Here is an 11037-nt window from a genome sequence, read left to right as displayed (position 1 = left end):
TTGGCTGACCAACGAGCAATGCTCTGTTGTTCATTCCAAATTGAAGGGACGCCGCACGGCAATAAATTACTAATAGATGTTGATGAATGTCATCCAAATTATTAAATCCATATCCGATAGAAGAACAATACCGGTGGGTGTACGCGGCAATCCGGGATCGCTACCGGTTCGTTTACCGGTAAACCATGCTAGCATCGCTAGCTAACTAGCCAACGAGCAGCTTGTCGTCGCGTCCTGTTGGTCTTGATGGGCTTCCGCTGTTGATTCTTCCAGGCTTGTGCTGGGGGCAGCGAAGCTAACAAATTGATGCCATCCGCCAGGGTAGGCTGTCTTTATTCAAATCGAATACACACCGAGTTGAATTATTTCGTCAGTATTAGTTTCACGCCGGACGAAATAGAACAGCGACCCCAGCTAACTAGCGTGCTAGCAATGTGCTCTCGCTAGCCGCCGTGCTAATCGTACGCCTACTGGTTTGCTTGCGGTAACTTTTGCGACACAGCCATTGTGTGTCGGGTCTTTTTTTGGGTGTTTTATTGTGGATATTATGTCCGCCCCTAGAATTCCGGCCACATTATGAGCGGGGCGGGTTGCAAAGCGAACGGAGCCGTGTACCCCGCCTCGTCGGCGATGTTGAACTCCGTGAAGAAGCCGAAGATGGAGCAGATTCAGGCCGACCATGAGCTCTTCCTCCAGGCCTTCGAAAGTGAGACTTCAGCCCTTGATACGTCGTTGTTTACTTTCATTTCACTAATATTTTGAATCAGTAGTTTCTATTTCGCTCTAAGCACTGTTTAATTTTTTATTAAAAGTCCATGTTGACATGGCTATTTCATTTGGTTACCATACACAGTTGATTGTTTTTCCTCCCAGGCCATAACTGAAAAGTAGTGTCTAATTGTCATAGTTCTTTTAATGTCATATAGTTTATTTTATAATAATATATACTAGGTACGTTAACTAACTTTTTAAAAACCGTTTGAGTTGGTTGTCTAAAAAAAAAAAAAAAAAAGAGAGAGAGAGAGAGAGAGAGAAAGAGGGCCATTACTTGTTTGAATGCTGGTGACAGAAAAAAAATCCTGAACAACTTGCTCAACTTTATCACTAGGAGAAATGATATAGTATTTCAGTAATTACCTTTGCCCGTGGTTTAAACCCTTTAAAGCATAGGTTAACGTGCCATTTGGTTATCAAGACTCAGTTGATTGCTTTTACCACAGCTGCATACCTGTAAAATGGTTACAACTTGTTCCATTTTTCTTTTAATCTAGATTTGTTTGTGTTGTGTTAAAATAAACTGGCTACGTTGACTGGCTGCGAGTTGGTTGACTAAACAGATTTGTGTTACTGATTAAGTTGTTTGGATGTGACAGTAACAGCACAAGGGAACGCTTGACTTTTCCACGCTGAGAACTATTGCTTTTGTCAGTTTTTTTTTTTTTTTTTTTTAAACTCTCAAAAGCCTCTGTATTATTCCCTTTTGTCTAGTCTTGATTATTTTCTTATTTTCCCAGAGCCAACACAGATATACAGATTTCTTCGCACTAGGAACTTGATTGCGGTAAGTTACAGACTTAGTTTTTAAAAATTATTTTAATAAATTGAAGATTTAAAAACAATTGACCCCCTCCCACCCCTCACCTGATTTCTTTCTTTGTAGCCAATATTTTTGCACAGGACTCTCACATTCATGTCTCATAGAAACGGTCGTTCAAATGCTAAAAGGTACCCCCCAAAAAATGAATCTCAAGTGTCTCTACTGCGATTTGTTTTATAAGCAAAATTCCAAGTCTGTCTTTCTTTTTTGTTCCCAGGAAAGCATTCAAAGTAGATAACTTGTTGCAAACTGTAGAGAAGATGAAGGGAGAGCAGGAATCTCCCAGGTAACATTGGTCGATGAGATCTTTCAATGTTACTACCAATAAATAACTACATTTAGCTTAATTTCTTCTTTTGTGTGTTTTTAGCTTGTCTTCACATCTGCAATTAACATTTACCGGGTTCTTCCATAAGGATGGTAAGTAGTCGTACAGATGGACTCAAAAGGATTAATATGTTGACTAGATTATGAATGAAGGTGAATTTTTATGTATTGAATAGGTATCCTCTGACTGGAAATGACACATGAAAGAAAGTAGCGAAAGACATGATGTGATAGATATAGTAACTGAAAATATTTGGGATTTGATTTCTTTTTTTACATTATGAAAATTACTGTACCTCAAATAATGGCCATTTATAGTAGTGTCCTGCCCAAATTAGTTGCCGGGTGAGACGTCTGCTCAAGACAAATGTATGCCTTACTCTAAACGACGTCTCCTTTTTCCCTATAAGGAAAAATGGATAACAATTATTTCATTTCATAGACACCGCCTTTCACACACAGACAAGTAATAAAGAGCTGAGTCAATTTGAACTCGCTTGCTAACCAAAACAGCAGCACCCAATAAGGAATGTAAACAGTCTCTCAGATGAGTCATGATGCATGTCGTCAAAGTTTCCTGCGAAGTATTAAAAATGATCTTGCGTTATGGCACTTTTTTTTTTCCTATTAGATCACGATAAATGAAAATGATGGCAATGGGATTTTGTTTTTCCCACTTGTAGAAAAGCCATCTCAGAACTCAGAGAATGAGCAAAACTCCGTCTCCTTGGAGGTGCTACTTGTCAAAGTCTGCCATAAAAAACGCAAGGTACGGCGTCACATTCAGCCGATTACCTCCTGTCATCTCGTTTATTCATTCAATCCTCTGCTTCTTGCAGGATGTCAGCTGTCCAGTTAAGCAAGTGCCTACAGGTAAAAAGCAGGTGCCTTTGAATCCTGACAGCCAGCAAAGCAAGCTGGCCTCCTGTCCCTCCTTATTGGTGTCCAGCAACGAGTTTGAGCCCAGCAACAGCCATATGGTCAAGTCCTACTCACTCCTCTTCAGGGTGTCGCGCACGGGCCGGAGGGATGCCAACGGCCTGCCCAACGGTGAAGCCAACGAGAACATCGGTAAGAAGAAGCTGCTCAAAGTCGACAGTGAAGGCTTCTATGATGCATATGTGATACCGGTGTGTTTGTGTGTGTGTGTAGATGTGAGAGATACTCAGAGTAGAAAGAAGAGGAACTCGTCTCATAAGGAAGAAGGGGAGACAACAGAGACATATGTTGCTCAAATGACTGTCTTTGATAAGAACAGGTACATTTGTAGATACTTTTCGGCACATTGACACTCACCACAACACTGTCTTTTATTGCGTATGCAATTCCCTCTACAAATATATTTTGTAAATACATTTTAGTTTGAATGAATACATAAATACTTTCTATTTCCAGTGGTTCCTAACCTTGTTGCAAGTACTGAACCTGACAGGTTTTATACGTGCATTCACAGAGCACTTAGTAATTGGGAGAAAAAAATCAACTTCAAAACATATGTATATATTACATTAGTGGACAAAATGACCGATACATCAATTTCACACAAAATCAGTGTTCAAAGAACAAAACCGACAAATGAGGAATTTCGCACATTAGACAAAATCTTAACTTTAGTGGATATTTACTTAAAATAATTGTACATTTTGCTTTTGCCTTACAGCAGTAAGTACAGGAATGCACAGCTGCACCTTGGCAAGTGCCACCTTTGTATCATATTCGAAACAACGTGTGTTCTTTTCGTTTTTAAGTCCATCATCCTTGAAAAGGCTCACAGCGATCTGTTGTAACAAACGGTATGAGTGTCTCAGAGTTTTCAGTTGTTAAATTATTCATCACAAACAAACCCCCTTCATATCAGGCTGCTCAATCGTAATAGCTAGCATTCAAGTCTGAATAACACGCTAGGGCTGAAGCCCCCCTAAAATAGGCCTCTCGACGCCACTGCCATTCACCATTAGTGAAAAAGATAATAAAATCTGTTTAAGAATTAGAAAGGCTTCATCTCTCAAGTCTTATTTTTACAAACTGCTTGTACAGCTGGTACAGTACACCACAGCAAACCATAATAACCATATTGTTAAATTGCCGCCCTGTCCGTGTCAATCAAAACTGAGCTTTATCTTTCGAAAGGCAAGCTATATATATATATATATATATATATATATATTAAAAAAACTAGTGTGTGAAATAGATCACATTTGATTGTTTTCCGAATGAAGTGACCGGTTCGTGTAAATGCCTGTGCAGGAGGTTGCAGCTGCTGGATGGAGAGTACGAGGTGTCCATGCAGGGGATGGAAGACAGCCCCGTGAGCAAGAAGCGAGCCACGTGGGAGACTATTCTTGATGGCAAGGTGAGCGTTTGGCTCCTGACCACATCAAGGTTCTGCTTGTAGACATGTACTGACCATCATGTCTCCCCCTTCAGAGACTGCCACCGTTTGAAACATTTTCTCAGGGACCCACGTTGCAATTCACTCTGCGCTGGACGGGCGAGGCCACCGGGAAGTCCACAGCCCCCGTGGCGAAACCTCTGGCTACCCGAAACTCGGACACCTCGGGGCCCATGGAGACCAGGACCAGTCACCACAGAGCCACACCCTTGGGTAAGACCCGTTCTGATTAAGGCGCTTATAGAGACAAATCCTCTAATAATATGAAGGGCTCATTAGCATTTTTTAAAAAACTGTTATGCAGCTCCAATCTACATTTTTCTCATGTGAAAATGAAAAACTGTATGATGATAAATGGTGAGCAATGGCACCAAAATAAAAATCGATAAAATATTTATACAATTCTGAATAATAGGTAATAAGACTAAATTGGCCGTAAGTGTGTATGTGAGTGCGAATGGTTGTTGCCCTGCATTTGGATGGCGGCCAGCTCAGGGTGCACACGCCTCTCGCCCAATGTCAGCTGGGTTTGGCTCCAGCACATCTGTGACCCTAGTAAGCGGTACAGAGAATGCCTGGATAGTAATAAAATGAGTTTTGCAAATAGTGAACAATTCTTTAAAAAAGTGGCTTCAAGCTGTTTGTTGTTTACCTTCAAACTATTAACTAAACATAAAATCAAGTGAATTTCACATTGCGTATTTAAAACGACGACCCATTTTTGCCTTTGGAATGTCTACTAGCTTTATGCTAAATCACGATGCAAAACGCTATAGACAGGCTAATGAATAGCAATGACTGTAGCAGTGTTATAACCCTTAGAGTGACGCAAGAGATATTTGAACACAGACGGTGGAGAAACGTGTCAAATGACAAGATAAAAATACTCGCTGGCATATATTATTCATCCTCTGCGAAAAACAACTATTGTTACTGCAGCTTACTGATTAAGTTGTGAAACCTTTCTTTGTTTGTTCCTATCTGTGTTATACTGGCCCTCGGTGTCCAAGACACGCACACCAAAAGAAGCACAATGTTGTGCTGGAACTGATTAATGGCACACTCATTCGTTTCAAAGGGAAAATATGATTTGAGAGAACTGTTTTGAATTTCAAATTAAATTCGTATGTCAAGGAACCATTGTACTTTCTTTGACTTCTTGATCAAATCAACAAGTCCTTTTTTAAATTGTATTTTCCACATTGTGTGGGATTTATTTTTTTTCTTTTAACTAATAGAAAGTTACCCAAAGAGTACTTTCATGTTTCAGTAAAACTGACTACTTGGTACAGTGTAGTTCTGTTTAGGATGCTAACATGACATTTTGTTCAATTCGCTCTATAAGAGAAAAAGTCTCCTTACATTTCATCTCACTCACATCATCGTTAAACCTAATGTGTAATAACTGTAAATGCTGATCCAATGTAATCCAACCCACCTTCCTCGCTATTTCAGCTTGTACAGTCACCCTTTGATCACAACCATAATAGTTCAGTGATTTCGGCAGTGACATTATGATAGATGATCACTTACATGGACCACAGAAAGAGTCACGTGGGCCATTATATCAAATAAGAGATACTATTGAGAAGCCTCGCTGTGTTTACATTTGGATAAAGCATGTGTTTTAATGAATGGTTGAACAAACTCCTCCATATGTTCCTTTTTAGCAGTGAAAGAGTCGGTCAGCACAGATATCCACACAAGGAAAGAACTCGTCCCATGTGAGCCACGCCAAAAGTTACGGATATTTTATCAGGTAAACACTTTGATGTGAGGAGCCACCGTCTTTATGGTTTTCATCATCCAATTACTGGACGTCTTGTGACCTTTCCCTCGGCTTAGTTCCTGTACAACAACAACACGCGGCAGCAGACGGAGGCGAGGGATGACCTTCACTGTCCTTGGTGCACGCTGAACTGCAGCAAGCTCTACAGCCTGCTCAAACACCTCAAACTCTCCCACTCACGCTTCATCTTCAACTATGTGGTAAGAGAGAACAACATTCCCATCATTTGTGGGAATAAAAATGAGTATTGAAAAGTCAATGGGTTTTTAAAAAAAAAAAAAAAAAATTACACTGCATTCAAGACTTGTATCAGACCTCAAAATGTTTCAGTTAAATATAAAACAGATCATGGCTAACAACTGCCATATGCTAGTATTTTTGCTTGTGAATAGAAAGCAGTCTTACCAACAGACCCAATCCTTTCCAGCAGTCTTGATGCATTTTTCAAATGCATTTTACTGAATAACTTTTAGTCCAGTGTGTTCCCCACCTCTCGCTCAGTGTCGACCGGGATACACTCCAGCTCACCTGCAAGCGGAATGAGGACAAGACTAAAAAATCGATGGATGATTTAAAAAAAAAAAAAATAATAAAATAAAAATAAAAAAGTGCTTTGGACCTCAAAGATTAAATGCTTACATTGTGCTTAGGCATCTGTTTTGTCATCTTGTGATCGATCTCCAATGTGAGCTTGACGTCGGAGGTTTCCAACTTCACAGCTTTGTGAAAAGCATCTTAGGGCGCGCACTCAAAGAGCACACAAGTACAATTGGTTTTGTTGTCTTACTTGACGGCTATATTACAGTATTTAGTTTTAGTTTGATGCTGATAAGCCAACAGTTTAAAATGTTGAAACAATTTTCCTCATTGGAAACATGACATAACAAAGTGTGAAAATAAGTTAACTATTAATATATAAACATTAGTAAACATAACGGTCACGCACTGCAGTTTTTACCTGTTCTGATGGCGTTTTTTTTTTTGGTTTTTTTTCTCCAGCAGTATTAGAGGTCTCAACGTGGGCATAAAAAGAGTTCCCTCCTTCAGTTTTGACCAATTTGATGCCACTTTTGACCTTAGGTGTGAATGCATCATTAAACTGTGATGGAAAAACTTCTCTATTGGGTGGAGTAACGACAGTAAACCCACACTATTTACGTGGGATAGGGAACAGACCCTGCCACGAAAAGTGAAAATTCACAATTGATCCCCCCCACCCCAAAGGAGGATCATAAAGCACCATCAACACATGTCTAGGATGTGTTTGAGTTTATTAAAAATTAATCCTCACAGTAGATGTTGAATTGAACCAAGAATTTAGTGTCAATGATAGAACTACAAGAAAATAAAAGCATGCGTAAAAATAACCATCTAAAAATTCAAAGAAAAAAGGCATCATAGTTTGTATTTTTTGGAGTTGTACTCTGACTGCTGCAGACTGTATGTAGCGAGAGAATACAGTCGCGGCTCTTGGTCTGTTCATTCCGCTCTGAAATGCCTGAATGTTCACAGTCACGAACCCGTGTTACATAAACAACTGCAATCAGTAGTTCAAGTATTTATCGTAATTGTCTTCAGATGAGACTCATCAACACTATTCGCTAGCATACTAGCCTAAATACCATGTTGGCGCAAACTGACGTGACGTCACACATGAGCAAACATGTATGCGCACCATACCTTTAGATAAACTAATTTATCCAAATTACCTTCTGGCATTTACAGACAATAATAAATGTTCGGGAATACAGGCAAATTGTAACAGCAAAGTAGACTACACCGGCAATCAATATAATAATTTAAAGTTGTAATTAATTCGCTCACGCCGAACTGTGAATATGGGTGCGGGGTGTAATTGTACACTCTTTTACTTCTACTTGCATAATTTTTCACTTTTGTCCATTGCAACAGTGCAGCTAGGAAAACTTTGTTTTTTGTTTTCGCTTTTCTTACGGCAGTGAGGAGGATATTGAAATGCATGAAAACAAAAATTGACTTCAACCATGTGTTTGTAATATTGTTTTCCTTTTTTTTACAATTTGCAGCCTCACCCCAAAGGAGCAAGGATAGACGTGTCCATCAACGAGTGTTACGACGGCTCATACGTTGGCAATCCTCAGGACATCCACAGCCAACCGGGCTTCGCTTTCAGCCGCAATGGCCCCGTCAAGAGGACCGCCGTCACCCACATACTGGTTTGCAGGTAAGCTGTTGACCACACCGTGACACCGAGTAGAAACCATGGCATCGTCATGTTATATGGTTACACTGTGTATTTCTTTTGCAGGCCCAAGAGGACCAAGCCGAGCCTGTCCGAGTTCCTCGAGTCCGAGGACGGCGAGTTGGAGCAGCAGAGGACCTACGTGAGCGGACACAACCGCCTCTACTTCCACAGTGACAGCTGCATGCCGCTGCGACCCCAGGAGATGGAGGTGGACAGCGAGGACGAGCGGGACCCCGAGTGGCTCCGAGAGAAGACCGCCACGGTGAGGAAGAGCTGCCACTGCCAGACATTTTGCGCTATTACGGCCACAGACGACTTAAACTGTTAGTGAATCTCATCTAAGTTTGAGCCAAAAATGGTTCTAAAAAGATGTAATGATTAAGTAGTTGTGTTGTGGCTACTGTACAGTCAACCCCCATTATTTGCGGGAGATTGTGACCAAACCCTGGCGCATATAGTGAAAAACGGCGAGTAAGAAACAAAGGCTGAAAAAAGGTTTGTAATTGTCTATAGATGCCACAAAGTGGCGGTAAAGGACTTTTTAAATTTTTATTTATTTTTTATTTTTATTAGACAGGGTTATGTATGGCCTGACAAAATGAAGCTTCCCCATTCACTTTAACATAGTTGCTTTACACTGTGATAGCACAAGATGGCGCTAAAGCAATATTATTATATTAGGCTTTCGCCTGAGCACAAAAAGGTGAGTTTGAGTTTTTCATAACAGAGGACAGGCTCCCCTCAAGTATTGCTGATTGACGTACCGTGAATATGCGGGGGTTCACCTGAGTTTATTTACTCAAGTACAGGTGGCTGGCGGTGTCTACAGGGACGCCTTTATTTGTGCGAACGCAATTTTGGAATAATACGTAAAAGTACTACAGTTTAAAACAAGTAAAAAAAAATAAAAATAAAGGTAGTATATTGGAGAAATGCAGAACACAACTTTCAGTTTTGTTGTTTTGGTCAGCAACTCAGATCAAACCGGCTTTGAAGTTAACTTCAATTTCTGTGTGTGAACAACGGTGTCTATGAGCTGAGATAATTTTACTAACATGTTTATTTCCTTGTGGGGAAAAGGGAGACATTTATTTGAGGGTGCTATTAGTTGATCTGAAGTTGATGCTGCACCTCTGTTATTGTGACAGCCATTATTTGAGGAAATTCCATGAAATTAAGTTTGACATTTGAACTTGATTGTGTTAAGACTAATTTCATTGGTCCCAGTTGTCTTGATTTGACAGCTGTGCGATTTATAGATTATTATTGATTTAATAATCTTTTTAAATACTCTTATTTGCCCAGCAACTGGACGAGTTCACGGACGTCAATGAGGGAGAGAAGGAGGTGATGAAGTTGTGGAACCTTCATGTCATGCAGCATGGGTATGCGGACACCAAATCATCATGTACACTCAGCAACCACAACATTAATATACCGTATTTTCACGACCATAAGGCGCAGTCTCCGTTACGGGGTCTATTTCTGTATTTACACATACATAAGGCACACCGTATTATTGGGCGCAGGCATTGTAAAACACACGCTAGCTTAAAACATACGGTCGCATGCATGAACGCTAAAACAATGTTTTTAAAAAGGCAGCGGGAGCAAAACTGAGTTCGGTTGTGCTTTATTCATGTATTTAACAATGTACTCACGTTCTTTTTTGATCAATCCTCATCCACAATTCCATCAAAGGCCTCGTGCTCTGTATCAGAAATGAACAGCTGGGCAAGTTCTCCATCAAACACGCCGGGTTCCCTCTCGTCATTGTCGGAGTCAGCCTCCTCAGAAATGATGCCGGCTTTTACGAAAGCTCGAACAACAGCGCAAGCAGACACGTTAGCCCAAGCATCCACAATCCATTCACAAATTGTGGCGTAACTCGCCCGGCGCTGCCTCCTAGTCTTAGTAAAGCTGTGTTCGCCATCTGTCATCCACCGCTCCCACGCCGCTCGCAACTTCACTTTGAACGCCCTGTTTACACCGATGTCCAGCGGATGGAGTTCCTTCGTCAAGCTCCGAGTTATTGCCCTCAGTCGAATGGTGACTGTAGAGACGCTTCTCCCGGCTGTTCTTTGCTCATTAATCCATTGCTCGAGTTGGTCTTCCAACTCGGGCCACCTCGCCTTGTTTCCGTGGAAACTCAGCTTCGTCTTCTTGACTTGGCGAAGCTCGTTTTCCTGCTTCCTCCACTTGCGAACCATGGATTCGTTAATCTTGAAATCTCTCGCGGCTGCTCGATTCCCTTGTTCCTCTGCGTAACTGATAGCTTGCAGTTTAAACTGCTTCGTAAGCATGTCTCTTCGTAGGTGCCATTTTTGGGGTCCTAAACCAAACCGATGTTGTTTTGCACAATGCACATATACCTACTGGGGGTGTGCCTTTAGCGTCCTCTTTCATGCGCACCCTTCCAATGGCCGCATGCTGTCCTCAGCCATATCTGCTTTTCCTCTGTATAAGCAGCGTGTCGGCAGGAAATGCTCCCAGTCAGTCAAGCAGAGCGCTCATCACACAACAACATTTATAGATTTTGGTGCACTACCCGGTGCACTACATAAGGCGCGGCGCATAATAAGGCACCCTGTCCATTTTGGAGAAAATTTAAGACTTTTAAGTGCGCCTTATGGTCGTGGAAATACGGTACTATACACAGTACACTATATACTAATAATTAGTTTAAACTATTGGTTCTCAACTGTTGT

The 11037-nt window shown here is 41.0% G+C and overlaps 1 protein-coding gene and 1 long non-coding RNA gene across 3 annotated transcripts in view; one reads left to right on the top strand and one right to left on the bottom strand.

The window, feature by feature from the left end:
• suz12b (SUZ12 polycomb repressive complex 2 subunit b) overlaps positions 1 to 11037 on the top strand; it is a 12698-nt gene continuing 1661 nt past the window's right edge. Inside the window, exons 1-16 of one of the 2 annotated variants that reach the window (XM_061678783.1) lie at positions 1 to 321; positions 562 to 706; positions 1515 to 1561; positions 1661 to 1725; positions 1815 to 1883; positions 1968 to 2017; positions 2608 to 2693; positions 2764 to 2995; positions 3077 to 3182; positions 4172 to 4277; positions 4352 to 4529; positions 5990 to 6075; positions 6162 to 6305; positions 8151 to 8308; positions 8393 to 8591; positions 9635 to 9714. In XM_061678783.1, coding sequence (XP_061534767.1) covers positions 307 to 321; positions 562 to 706; positions 1515 to 1561; positions 1661 to 1725; positions 1815 to 1883; positions 1968 to 2017; positions 2608 to 2693; positions 2764 to 2995; positions 3077 to 3182; positions 4172 to 4277; positions 4352 to 4529; positions 5990 to 6075; positions 6162 to 6305; positions 8151 to 8308; positions 8393 to 8591; positions 9635 to 9714 — 1766 coding nt within the window. In that variant the 5' untranslated portion in view covers positions 1 to 306. Of the gene's footprint in view, positions 322 to 561; positions 707 to 1514; positions 1562 to 1660; positions 1726 to 1814; positions 1884 to 1967; positions 2018 to 2607; positions 2694 to 2763; positions 2996 to 3076; positions 3183 to 4171; positions 4278 to 4351; positions 4530 to 5986; positions 6076 to 6161; positions 6306 to 8150; positions 8309 to 8392; positions 8592 to 9634; positions 9715 to 11037 lie in introns of both variants that reach the window. The other variant, XM_061678782.1, reaches the window with a different exon arrangement.
• Positions 5824 to 6820, bottom strand: LOC133403672 (uncharacterized). Its single transcript, XR_009768721.1, has 3 exons — positions 6745 to 6820; positions 6511 to 6633; positions 5824 to 6298 (listed from the first exon to the last, which is right to left on the bottom strand). It is a non-coding gene; the product is annotated as an uncharacterized LOC133403672 (long non-coding RNA).

The sequence above is a fragment of the Phycodurus eques genome, chromosome 6, assembly GCF_024500275.1.
Source record: "Phycodurus eques isolate BA_2022a chromosome 6, UOR_Pequ_1.1, whole genome shotgun sequence".
NCBI classification, from domain to species: Eukaryota; Metazoa; Chordata; class Actinopteri; order Syngnathiformes; family Syngnathidae; genus Phycodurus; species Phycodurus eques.
Note: the sequence above shows the minus strand (reverse complement) of the source record. Positions and strands in the feature narration are given on the sequence as shown.